Here is a 13451-nt window from a genome sequence, read left to right on the forward strand (position 1 = left end):
TGGTTCTTTCATTAAACCGATCTGTTGTAAACTGCTTATTAAAAGCCTGAGCTGAGCTGTAGTGAAATTCATGTGTCTTTGAAGGAAGTACAGCATTGAGTTTTAATTCAGAAATGTGAAATCTGGCCTCCTTTTTTTACTTATTTATATATTCTTTTTCTCAGTGTCTGGGATGCATCTGCAACAGTGCAGAATTAAATTGTCTTCTGGGCATGCAGGGCTTGGTCTCCTGCAGAGAAGGTCTAGGGCAATGAATGGGGTCACCAGAACTTCCTGTTGGAAAGCTGTCTCCCTGAGTGGTTGTTCACTTAGATGAATCATTACAGGCCCGCTTGTTTGTGGTTCAGGGCGAGTTTGACTGGGGGAGGAGGCAATAGCGGTAGCAGAGATTAAACCTCATAAATGACCTGTGTGAGAGTCCCGTGCAAAGCACAGTTCTTTGGCTCATTTGTTCTCTTCTCACCACTAGGTTGCCCCAGCAGAAGGCTTTTCTGACCTTGCCATGCAAGTTATGACCTCTCCGTCCAAGAATTATATATTGTCTGTGATCACAGTGGGCATCTGTGTACTCTTCCTGATCGGCCTGATGTGTGGACGCATCACCAAGCGGGTGACAAGAGAGCTCAAGGACAGGTAGAGCCTGGATTGCCTGCTGAAGAAATGCCTGCCCAGTGCCCAGTTTTGTACAGCCCTCCTCTGTATAGTCTACCCACCCCCTCTTGTGAGAGGAGAATAAAAAAAAAAAAAAAAAATAGAACAGCAGCAGGTGTTGGCTCAGTTTTCCCATCCTGGATCTCATCCACGGCATCTTCATCCTATGAAAGTTTGTGTGCAACATTGGCAGCCCAGCCAGCAGCTTTCGTTACCCCTTTGTTAGCAGACTCTCGTTTACCTGCCTGTAGACAAGTCTCTATTGTACTGTTGGAACTGCCTTCACTCTCCAAACCAGACTGACATGACCTGCAGCTCAAGCAGTTTTTAAGTAAATTTTTAAAGAAAGACATATATCTGCATACCAACTATATGATTTAGGTAATGGTTATATAGTCATTCTCTGTGGCTGGGTGAAATTGAGGCAGGAAATTAAAGGGTAAATTGCATTTTACACCACAGTTGGCCTTGTTTTGGACATCTTATGTTATGTAAAGCATCTTCAGAGCATAGTCTTGGACAACCTAAGGACACCAGTCACTGGTGTCATCCTCTAGTGACTATCGTGCTTTTGTTACTGTGGATTTTTTTGGCTGAAAAGATGTCCTCCCTTTCGTCCTCTGCCACTCGCAAGATAGAATAAAATATTGACCAGGATCAAATACCGTGCGAGCTGTACAACTTGCATTTCAGTAGATCAAAGACATGGTGTAGACACAAGGCATATAGAGCCTGTCAGTAGTGTACAGTGCTGCTGTCAGTGGGCATTAAGTGCCCTGATCAGTTACTCAGTCAACTTTATCAGTGATGATGCAGACAAATTTTAACACTCCATTTATTTTACTTTGCTGCTGCTAAGCTGTTACCCTTCTGAATTAACTGTCTACAGATGGTATTGACATACTGGCAATAGTGCGCTTTGCCAGTGATGTGGGACGTGATTGAACGCTCAGCATCTCTAACTGTAGAACAGTTGCTTGGGGGTTAGTGCAGTGGTTTGTAACTGACCTGTCTGGGTCTTAATTGCTTGAACTGAAGCACTGAAGAGTATTTTTAGTTTCCACAGCTACAGTTGATTAAGGATAGAAACTGGCATTTCCTGGGATGTAGGACACAGGTGCTGGTCTAGGATATCAAGCAGGAGAGGAGGGGGAGATTATAGTGTTGCACGAAGGGCAGAAACATCTGGATCTTTAAGGGAAATAGCTTTCGAGTTGTTACCACCAGTGCGCACACTTAGGCCATATATAGTTACACTTCCAAAAGCTGATAGTCATACCTGAAAGCCCAAAGAAGGTGTCTTGAAATAGCTACACCTTTAGTTGTGAAAGCTACTTACCACCATCTCTGTTCCTCAAATACAAGGAGTGGAGGTCTTAGACCACATGCTGTGGTTGAAACCTGAGGAGTTAGGCTGAGTGTGGTGCTGAAACCTAGAAGTGACTGCATGAGAGTCGACATGTACAATAGGATGTACATGTACAATAGGATGTTACTAGCCTTTTAGATGTGCTCACTTGTGTGTGCTGCAGTAAAAATCATGTGCCTGAAACTGTCCAATTTAGGCTGAAGCTTGAACTTGTCCTGAAGCTTAGGCTGAAGCTTTCTTTTCCCACTTAGTGCACTGCTAGGTAAGATCTGACATTTCCAATCCTCTGTGCTGTTCTCTAGAGGAGCAGCAGAGATGATCTGAGACACTTTGGATGTGGACCAGGATGTGTTAATGATGCTGTGAGTACAGAACAATGCGTACAAAATACTGTGATGGCTTTTGCTGCCTTTATGAAGTGCTAGAAAGGTGTACAAAATTAAGTTATTCACCAAACAGGTCTTTGTTGTCCCGCTCTGAGGATGGACAGCAAATGATTAGCGATCTAGCCGTAGACTTACAATGGGAGTCTTTCATGAGCTCTTCTGTTTTTAAGTCAAAGTGTTATGAACGCAAGGCAAACAATAGAGAAACTCTGAGCAAGGAAGATTCAGCAGAGAGCTGGTGTGTATGATAGGATCCCAGTTAAGTGGTAAGTAGAACAGAAATTAAGCCTCAGTTCCTTCACTCACCCCTGTTCCCTGGTGCCTAATGCAGGTTAACTGGCTCTCTGTAAACATGAAGTGGAAGAGAAAAGGAATGGTTGATCACACCTCTTGAGGTAGCACAGGGGTGTAACACTCAGATGTTAGTTTGGTGATTATAAAAGTCTACAGTTTCACTTGACAGTCAAAGTGCTGAAATGAATTACTATTGTAGAGATGGGGAGCGTGTTCACAGAGCTGCAGGGAAAGGAAATGGAATCTGTGCACAGAGTCTTGCTTGCTTGGCACAAGTCCTGCTTTTTGAACATCTATCAAGCCTAATTAACTTGCTCTTCAGTGGGGGAGGGTTTAACTGTTGTGACTTTTGAGGAAGTGTTTTGTAACCTGATTAGCCTGAAAAGCCTAGTTAGGTAGTGTATCATCTAGAAATAGCGTTTTTCCCTAAATTTCAAATGGCACCGCAATGAAGCGTTGCAAGTTTGTAGCCATAGTTCTGAACGTAATCCCTGTTTAGCTCTGAAAGTAACTGCTGTCTTTACTTTCCGATATAAGGCCTCTAGTTATTTGCTTTTTAATTGGAAGACGGTTAAGATATAGGAAGCAAGTTTCCTCTGTTTTTGTTGGTTTTGGAAACAGTGCAGTGATGTATTTTTGGCATGACACTTAAACGTTAGGTGAGTAAGAGCGGTGCTCTAAATGGTTTTAGAGTATGTGTTATTCCCCAGAACGTGTGGCTTCTTCTAGCCAGCACATGCAAGCCCGTGCAGTCGTGTTCTTTAAAGCAGTATTCTCAGTCCTTAACTGCCTGCAGTCACAATCCCTGCTGGATGACTTATTGCTGAGACTTTCCTCTTAGCTGGGCCTCTGTACTGCTAAGGAGATTTCTTAGCAGAGTTTCACACGGATGGAACAAGCAACAGACTGCCCCGGTGCCTGGGGAGCTGTGTTAGGAGGCTCCAGTCTGCGGTGTTTCTTACTGTCAGTAGGTTCACCTGGGAATTGGGTTTCACTGAGAGTGCTCAGTGGTGTTATGGGTATGCAACAGGAGGCCTACAAAGCAGAAGGTAGAATACCAAAATTTCTGCATGATTCCCTCAAATGCCCATTGTTGCCACAGGGGCAAAGACCCACCTTTTAAAGGTACGACCCTGGTCAAAGGACCCAGGCCATTTTGTCATTAAGCATTACACTATTCACATTTTAGAAAAGGGACCTCCTGACACTGCTGATGACCAAGTATGCTTTTTTTAATGACTAGAAATCTACCAATCCCAGTCTAGAGATGTTTGCCTACTTTTCACATATACCTAAACATCTAGAGGTCTTAAAAGCACAAGAAAAACCCTCACACAAATGCTCTTCCAAAAATAACCTGCTTGTGCTGTTGCCAGCACAACTTCTTGCCTGCAGGCAACCACTTTCCATTGCAGGAAAGAAATGCATGGTGGTAAGAAAGGTTGCTCTTTAGCTGTTAATTTAAGGAAGCCTTTTAACTTTAATGATCTATTTGAGTACTAGAAATACCTGTGTCATCCAAGAAAAACAGTTGGGGCAAAACTTCTGGTCTGCCTTCCTCCTTATGACCCTCGCCTCTTAGTGGAGAAGGCTGTGTTCCACCACATACTGCATGAGTCTCTCCCTGTCATAGGGACACCTTCTGTTTGAGAGCTTATTCTAGGTATGGTTATGCTGATGCTCCTGGGGATGTATGGAAAGGGTAGATGACTGATAACCAGCATGGCATGCAGCTCTCCTTTTCCCTCCTGCTACAAGGGCTAACAAGTTAGCTTGCATTTCCTAATTGACAGCATGTGTTTAGATGACATGGGCAAGGTGGATTGTGCATCATGTGCACCTCATCACTCCACTCTGCTAGCCCTTTAGTGTTTGTCCTTGTTGACTTTAAGGAGAAAAAAAAACCTTATTTATTGTTTACCTAGTCGGTCAAATCAAGTTCTTTGCCTTCGTTCCGACTTTGGATTCCCCTGCCTTGCTTTTGTCATTCAGGCTGTTGTAACTGATGTGGATAGGAACCATTTTTCTTAGACTTCGTGTAATGTCCAGCTAGTCTGAGAGTTGAGTACCCATGTGTCTGTGTCACAGAAAAGGGTCTGAAAAGCCCTCTTGAAGTTCAAATAATCCTCTAGCAAAGTCATTTAAGAATTTTGCCTGGAATCTGACATTTAAAATCCACGCAAATACAATCATCTTGCTCTGAAAGAATCCACAGTAGGCATATTGTGTGCAAATATCGGAGAGGGCTCTGGCACAGCAGTCTTCAAGTCTCAGCACAGAAACTTATTGTGTGTGGGTACAGTAGGGAGGAAAGCGTGACAGGTCCGAGATCCCTTGAATCTGTTGTGGAAGTGTGTTCAGGGTGGACGGTGACTTCTGTTAAAACACAACTTGATTATTTAGTTGGAAGGAGATTGTAGTGCTTTTTTTTTCCTTTGCCAGCTTTGATTTACAAGGGTAGTTTTGAGGTGTGTGCGTAAGCGTGGTACAAGATCAGAGCATTTCGTCTAACACTTCTGTCCCCATTAAAATAGCTCTGTGGACTCCCAACTGCTTTAGCGTTGGTTTGTATAAAAATACATTATTGCGTATGGTTTTTAGACTCTTACGAGCAGCTCCCAGGTACTGATCTTTGCACAGGCTTTCCACCTTGAGGCCAGAACTTAAGCTGATGGGTCCCTGCGGCAGGGCAGGTACGAATACCCAGGACCCCGCTCGCAGCGTGGGCTCGCCCGAGCGGGCAGCAACACGGACCCGCTCGGCGCGGCTGTCCCTGCCGGACGCGGGTCGCGCTTTGCCTGGCGTCGGCCGCGCGGGGCCCGGGCGGGCAGGGAGCGTCTCGCCGCTCGCGCTGGCGACGAGCAGCTGCCACCGCCTCTCTGCAGAGCGGCGGGGCTGGAGGTCGGGGCCGCCCCGAGGAGCGGTTCCTGGGCGGACGGCGGCACCCGAAACCCACCGCGCTGCCCCAGAACGATAAAAGCGCGTGCGTACAGAAACGGGCGAGGAGGGAAAGGCCTGACTTCTGCCCGTAGATGATGCTTTGACGCTTGTGCGTGCCGAAGGGGAGGTGATCGGAAACTGTGACTAACGTTTGTGTTGGACCGAAGGGGGGGAAATACCAGAGAAACTAGAAATGTTTGTCTGTAGGGGAGGGTAAGAGGGGGGTAATACAGGTACACTTAGTGATCTGACTAGCGTATAGGGACGATATTGCGAGCCTCCCCAGCTAGTGTACAAAAGAGACCCAGCAAATTCATATTGTACAGCAAAAGCTGTTTTGAACTTAGTCTTTTTTTTTTTAAATGTGACATTAACAAGACTTTTTTGTAAATTGTTTTCCTTTCTGTGTATAAAATCCTGGCCGTTTCTTGTTTTTACATGTTCATGCTGTGTAATTTTGAGATGTTACTGAGATTCTGAACATAATGTGCATTTTTTTCTGTACAGATGAAATGGGAGAATTTAATAAAAAGAGTCTGCAGGTTTTTACTTGTTGTTTTGGGATTTTATTTTTAGTTTTAATTTTTTTTTTTTTAAACGAGTCACCGCCCCTTGAACCTCAGCCTGGTCCATCTCGCTCATGGTTTAATTGCGGAAAGCCCTCGGGCCTCTCTAACGGCGCCTCCGGCCTGTCCAAGGGCGCCGCGGGCGGGCGGCGGCCCCTCGGGGCGGGGGAGGGGCCGGTCTCGCGTGGGGCGGGGCTTCTCCCCCCGCCCCCCGGCAACAAGCGCACGCGGCGGGGGGGAGGGGGGGCGGTGGCGGGCTCGGATTGGCGCTTGCGCGGTGACGCAGGGCGGCTGTCGCGCCCCGTGTGCCGGCCGTAAAGCGCGGAAGGTCAGTCAGGCCTCCCCCCTCCCCCAGGTGAGCCGCCGCCCCCGGCCCGCCCGGTGCCGGCGACGCGTACCGCCGCCGCCCCCCCGCCCCGGGCCCCGCCGCCCCCTCACCCGCGGCGGCTCCTCGGCGCTGGGCCGTGGGCCTGCCCGCCGGGGGCCCAGGCGAGGGGGCGGCCCCGGCGCGGGCGGCCTGCGGGCACCGCCGGGCACCGCCGGGCAGCGCGGAGCCTCCGCCGCTGCCCCCTGCCCGCGGGCGCTCGTCCGAGGCCGTTTCTCTCTGAACGCGGAGGGTTGGAGCGGGGCGCCGGGGGCAGGAGCCGAGCGCTGGATACGCGCGGGGGACAGCGGTAGCCTGGAGAAGAGGAGAAACGGGATTTTGGCTGCCAAATTCCGGCTTTGACTGCTGTCAGCTGTACGCTCTTGGCGGGCTAGGAGTCCCTGGGTAGCATCTTGCGAAACCAGCGCTGTCGGAAAGCGCCTCTCCAGCCCCTTGCCCTCGCTGCTGAGATCGCACCGTTAACGTCGCGCTTCTTTGCTCCCTGTTCACCTTAGCCTTTTAAAGAGAGTCCGTGACGAATTCCAGTGTATGCTCTGTGTGTGCTCATTGACCCTCTCTAATCTACCTGTTATTGGTATGAGAGCATTCTTGCTCCTTTTTTTTCAGCTCTCGTCTTGTTCTTTGGTCATTGTCAAGTTGTGCTGCCATCAAAAATAAAGGTGTGATACTCTATATCCATTACTTGATCTATCGAAGTTTACATTTTAAAAGCAGTACTGTTCCCCGGGGACTAGATAACTGCTGTCCTGTTTGTTTACTCATCAGCGTTCACATGTTCGCTTATACCCAGTACACCATGTGATATTTGCCACTGCCAACCTTGTATATAATAAGACAAGCAGGAATGTGATTCTCGTCTTTCCTTCCTAGAAGGAGTGGTACTGAGCTAACGTCTGAACGCATCTAGGGTGGTACTTTAAGAAAACTGACCAAAAGCTGCCAGGATGTTTCTCCGATTACTGTCAGATGTCCGGTGGCGGGCAGCTAACCCAAGATGGAGAAGAATGACGACGTGCTCCCGGCGAAGTACCTCAAGTACAGCAGAACCTCACCCACTTTCCTTGCCAGCACAGGCGCAGGTTGTCATCTGTGGTGGTGGAATCATGGGCACATCAGTGGCATATCATCTTTCCAAGCTGGGTTGGAAGGATATAGTCTTACTTGAGCAGGGCAGGTAAGGATTAAGGTTTTCTCCTCACAGAAATAAACAGATAGAATGTGCATGTATAGCAGCATCTTACGTAATGTGTTATTTTTACCTGTTATCTGGTATTGGAGCCACGGAATAGGCTTTTACTGAACATTAGTAATGAGACTTACTGCTTCTTCACACGCACAGGGCAGACCTGCCACGCACAGGGCAGTCTTGCAAGGTAAAGGCTATCCCTTGTATGATGAAGCCATAAAGGTTGCTTCTAAAAAATCCTGTCGCTCCCTTTTCCCTCCCCTCCACCAAATGAGACAAGAGGTCACAAACTAAAAAGACCTGAAATCTGAGCTTTCGCATTCCCACTAAGCTTCTACTCAACCAGCATTATGATCTTGCTAACTTCTCAACTGACTCCTAAGTAAAGAGACTCAGAGTATAAGGTATTTTCGTTTACTAGACTTTCCTCTGCAGACTCCCAGCCGTGAATGTTGAAGGTACGTGCGTGTAGGCGTGGGAAATAACAGGACAGGCAAAATTACTTGCACTTTTTAATGTGTGTATACGTTTGGAGGAGGTTTAGATTTACATTCAGGCCTGCCTGATGTAAGAATTTGAGCTGTAAGAATTAGAACAGCTTACATGCTTTTGCCCTATGAGAAACATACTGGCATTAGGAGTAGCCCAAGAGTGATATGACTGAAGTTTGTCTGTGTTTTACTCACAGGTGTTGAGTGTGCCAAAAATAAAAATAAACATACACAGCTTGCAAAGATGGAACATTTTAACAAAACATTTATAATGAAGTTAGAAGACCTAAAAATCTGTAGACACCATGCAGCCCCTAGTGACCTTCTCTATAACTGGGCTGGGATAGGTAAATGAAATGTGACACCACTAGCAAGACTTCAAAGAGATTGCAGGAGATGTGGAGGTTATACTGTAGAAACAACCTAACCATAGCCCTGTAAACTGGTTAAAAGCTTTATTAGAGGGATTTAGTGCCTCTCTGTAAAACAGTTAAGCCCGTTACAATTTGGTTGAATACAAGGTAGAAAAACGACTTTGTATACTCTTTGGCAAGTTGGATCTGAAGTCTGTGCCAGAGTACACAGGTCCTGTTTCAAGTTTGCTGTCTAGCCTTTTCCTGTTGTCTAGATTTCTGCTTCAGAAGTGAATCCTTGGTGTTTTCGTTAAGGAGTCTGGGGACTTTGGCGTGAGATATCGTGCTAACTTGTGTTTGGGGCTTTCAGGAGGTGTTTACCACAGCAGCTTCCACCACCCTAAATACATGCTGGACCGAGAATTTTTACCTTCTAGCTCAGAGCTTCCCACCTGATGCTGCTTTCAAGAGTAATTAGCTGTGGCTTCCTGACTTTGCGTTGCTGGGAAGCAGGGAGCGTCAAGGTCTTCACAGTTGCAAAGACAGGAAATTGGGTAGTCTTCTCTGAGACCTTGTAAGCAGTGTGTTTCTGAGTGAAATTAGCTGCTAAACTCCATTTGTGAGGGAATGTAGTCCTTACTGGTTTAGGTTGGGGCATGAATACCCCATTATAGCTCTTAATTGAGTTACATGCTGCACAAGCTCAGTCTATGTGCATGCTCGAGGAAGAAGAACAATCTTGCGTTAACCAAACCTTTAGCATTAAATTATGGTACGCATGGTTAACCATGCTTCCACTGTTTCTGTTGTGACTGACTTAAGGACATAGGAAAAAGAGCACTTTTCGCAACTGATTCTTGTGCTGAGTTTCTGTAAGAATGTGCAGATGCTAGACCAAAAGTAATGTTGTCAAAGGTTTGTCTAGCAAACGGGAAAGTACAGGATTGCTCTAGCAACAGGTAAGATGGCTTGGAAGTGCTGTGGAAGCAGGTTGAGTGAGAGCTATGCCTCAGTCTAATTGTCTTGTCTTCACTTGTTTCTGCTGCAGAGAGTTTTTGGTAGGTCTTCTATCTTTGCAGCAGCTCTTCACCACATAGTTTGATAGACAAGCGTTTAAGGGCAGTTTAATGAGAGAAAAGAAATAGGTGCATCTGTCTCATGGTAATTGTTGCACAGTAAGAGGGCCAGCAGAGATGTAAGACCCAAAGAAACCCAAGTTTATTTCCATTCGAAAGAAATCCCACTTTGGAAGAAGAAACAATCAGGTAGGCTTGAGCTTATGATAGAAACTTTTCTGTGTAAAATTACAGAAGTGAGCTAAACCAAAAGCGTTCTAGAGGTTGCACCTAGCCCTGCATCATCCCACTTACAGTTTTTAAGTTTCTCCCATGTGACAGACCTGTCCTGAGAGGCAAAGTTGACTAAACTGGTTAAGCAGTGGCATCATTTGACTGTACATAGTGGTATTTAGCTTGCAGTATGGACAAAGGTGGGAATACCCTTTTTCCTTCTTTTAGTTACTTCATTTTACTGGTAGGTACTTGGATATTTGTGCTTAATTAATGGCATTCTTTGTTTATTGATCTCCTTTGTGTCGCATAAATTTGCGGTTAGGGGAGACTGAGCAAGGGAGAGGCCCGGTCTTGAAGGGTGATCGTTAAGTGCGTGTTAGTCAATACGCTAATGTGTTTTTAACCCCTACTATAGTTAAGGCAAAGTTAGCACCAAGCTTAAGTCATGCTTTAGACAAGTCTAAGCAATTTTAAACAGAATTGTCAAAGGCTCAGCTGCCATCTTAGAATCTAGGTGTCCTGGGTTTCAGCATCTCTGTCTGCTTACATGCTGCTCTCCCAGTGGTATTCGCTAATGGTCCCAGCTAGTCTCAACTGACACCTTACTGCGTAAAAGAAGTAATGATATAGTACTTTTGTGACTGAATTGGATGACTGGAGAAGGAATTAAACACATGAATTAAAATAGCAGCAAATAGAGGGAGAAAACGGCTGCCTTCATTCTTTTTTTCCCAAAGGAACTTGGATTATGCTTGAGTACAACATACAACTTTTGTTCCAGGCCCGTGATTCTTTATATATTTTGTGTTGCTTGCTTGTAATAATTTTCTTTCAAGTAGAGGGTAGAGTTTATTAGTGTGTTAAACTCTTATCACCATAATTTGGTCTCTGAAGAGTTTATCTGTATGCTAGCAATTCTACTTGATGCAGTTTATGTGAGGCTATATTGTTTTCCAAAGCCCCTCTCATGTAGCTTGGCCTTTGTGCTTTGTGTTACTCCATGGCACAATGGGATGCTTCACAGCTAACTCAAAGTCTCTCTTGCTTTGGCTTGAAAAGAGTTAGGGTTTTATTGCCGTAGTAAACAGGTATCTGAAATTTGCTAGAGGTGACTGCTTTTCAACTTGTTAATTCTCAGAGGGGCTTATTTATGTACTCCTGGCTGTGAATTTCCATCTCTGTATTAAGTAGGTGCAGTTACAGGGTTTCATGCTTCTGTGGTGGACTCCCAGGCAGATTGTCACACTTTGGATTTTAACAGGGGAGCTTTTTGCAGTTTGCACCTGAGAAGTTGTCTGTACTGTTCAGTGCAGTGGGATGCTCGCATAACCGATTCAGGAGATCTGTGCTAGCCCCAAGATCACAAGGAGAAGAGCTGTCTTGCTTGTAGCGTTGTGCTGCTGTGGATCTGTGCCTGCACCACAAAAACGCCCTGGGCTAGGTTAGTAAAGGGGAGATGTGTCCACAGCAAAATACGAAGCTACGGGAGAGCTGCTTTTATCTGTAACAAAGAAAAAGTCTCTTTCCCATATACAGCTAAAACTAAGCTGGGTGTCAGGAATGCGTGAAAGATTTCACCTTTATCTGGGAGTGCAAGCATCTGATTATGGTATCTGTGGCTAATAGTGTATTCCAGAGGGAGAAGATTCTTGATCCATGATGCTTTGTGTAAGCTCCTGCCACCTGAGAACAACGCTGTCTGCTTCAGGGACAGTTTTTGGCCTCATACCTTTGAGGGAGAGGTTGTTGTTTGGCTTGTGCCGTCAGTAGAGCTGCTGGAGCAGCATCCTTGGGGAGGTTTGTTTGCTTCCCCACGTTAGCCAGATGAGGCCTTCTTTGCAACTTCTCTTGCAGATTGGCTGCTGGGACTACTCGATTTTGTGCTGGCATTGTGAGCACAGCCAGGCCAGTGTCCATAGAGCTCAAGATGGCAGACTATTCCAACAAGCTGTATCAGCAACTGGAGCAAGAGACGGGAATAAAAACAGGTACTGAAAGTGTAATCTTTGTGTAATTGAGGAATCTTTGTGAAGTTCAATCGAAGCGTTAATACTGAAATAATGTAATTTTACACTGTCTTAGAGTTGGTAGTTCCTGTTCCAAGATGATATACTTAGCCTGAATCAGATGCAAAGGAACGTTACTGATGTGGTTGGAAGAATGGGAGGAAGGGTATCAGATGCTCAGACTGAAGGCAGATTACTTGCAAACTGTGATCATCTTTTTCTGTTGTTTGTAAGGTGGACAAAGGTAGATGAATTTTTTCAAGGAGACTAAAAAGTGTACTGCAGAGACTGGAGCAAATGACCCAGTTTCTGCACCAATTCACTTGTCAGAAAACCAAAAGGGTTAACAGAAGTGCTAAACATAGGCAAAGCAAGTTACTATACCCTAGTCTCACTCCTGGAAACCTCAAGGAAACATTGTGTTGAAGTCCTCCCTCTCACTCTGGCCAAAATGCTGAGGCACACACCTGATATGGAGAACTTCAGCACTGATAGTTTCCTGGTTACAGGGACTTGTGATATGTGTCAAACTCACCACAGGTTAATAACTGTGCCTGTAATTAAGGTTAGTATTTAGAGGTCAGTATAATCTATTGCAGCTGGTGGAGTTGCCACAACATGTCATGCTTTTAGTTCTTAAGGTTTTCTTCTGATTGAGTAGTTATTAGATGACATTTTCTCTTTTTGTCAGTAACCTCTCTTCTCTTTTAATTGGTAGCACATGTGCAGTTTAATTGTTTTTATAAACACAAACAAAGGTAGTGCAATGGAGGGTTAGAACATAAGTCAAAATTAAGTTGCCTTTTTGAAATGTTGACTAAAGTTGTTGTTGATTACTAGTTGATGAGTGAACGCAGGGATCTGGGTTTCCCTGGCTCCTGCGTAATGGAAGCAATGGGTCTAAAGCAATGGGTCTGAGATTGGGACAGGATCTTTGAATTATTTTAATCTGACTTATCTTTGGTCATTGTCATAGGGTACATGAAGACAGGCTCTATTTCACTGGCTCAGACTCAGGATCGACTAATCTCTCTGAAACGCATTGCTTCATCGCTGAAGTACGTATAAGCAGGAAATATACCTGATCTCGACTTTGCACCAGCTCTCCTGCAGGACTAGTGACAGCATTTTCCTTGTGTTCTGTGGCAGTGTAATGGGAATACCTTGCGAAATTATCACCCCAAAGCAAGTGGCACAGCTCCACCCACTTATCAACATTCACGACCTTGTGGGGGCCATGTATGTGCCAGAAGATGCACTCGTGTCATCTGCCGATGTGAGTCTGGCTCTGGCAACTGCTGCCTCGCGGAATGGTATGAGGTCTTTTTTTAAATCTATAGAATGCTCTCCTGCGTGATAGGTGCCTTGTTTCCAGAAAAGAATATAATTTTCTGCATGAGGGTGCCATTGGTTTTGGGGCTGTAACTGGGCGTCGAAGACCAAAACTTGGTTATTTCTGTAAGGTTCATATTCTTTAAAACTCATTTTTTTCCTCGAACAAAAGCCAGGCTGTTTTTTTTTTTTTTCCTTGA

The 13451-nt window shown here is 45.5% G+C and overlaps 2 protein-coding genes across 6 annotated transcripts in view; both read left to right on the forward strand.

Moving 5' to 3' along the window:
- The window catches only part of GLG1 (golgi glycoprotein 1), an 89381-nt gene extending 83192 nt beyond the window's left edge, over positions 1-6189 (forward strand). For both annotated transcript variants that reach the window (XM_068955393.1, XM_068955394.1), the window contains exon 26: positions 470-6189. In XM_068955393.1, the coding sequence (XP_068811494.1) occupies positions 470-637 (168 nt within the window). In that variant the 3' untranslated portion in view covers positions 638-6189. The remainder of the gene's footprint in view (positions 1-469) is intronic.
- Positions 6190-6470: 281 nt separating this feature from the next.
- Positions 6471-13451, forward strand: part of PDPR (pyruvate dehydrogenase phosphatase regulatory subunit) — a 29454-nt gene continuing 22473 nt past the window's right edge. Inside the window, exons 1-5 of one of the 4 annotated variants that reach the window (XM_068955854.1) lie at positions 6471-6561; positions 7462-7765; positions 11768-11901; positions 12896-12977; positions 13069-13232. In XM_068955854.1, coding sequence (XP_068811955.1) covers positions 7536-7765; positions 11768-11901; positions 12896-12977; positions 13069-13232 — 610 coding nt within the window. In that variant the 5' untranslated portion in view covers positions 6471-6561; positions 7462-7535. The remainder of the gene's footprint in view (positions 6562-7461; positions 7766-11767; positions 11902-12895; positions 12978-13068; positions 13233-13451) is intronic. The other 3 variants (XM_068955853.1, XM_068955852.1, XM_068955856.1) reach the window with 3 other exon arrangements.

The sequence above is a fragment of the Struthio camelus genome, chromosome 10 (assembly GCF_040807025.1).
Source record: "Struthio camelus isolate bStrCam1 chromosome 10, bStrCam1.hap1, whole genome shotgun sequence".
Taxonomy (NCBI): Eukaryota; Metazoa; Chordata; class Aves; order Struthioniformes; family Struthionidae; genus Struthio; species Struthio camelus.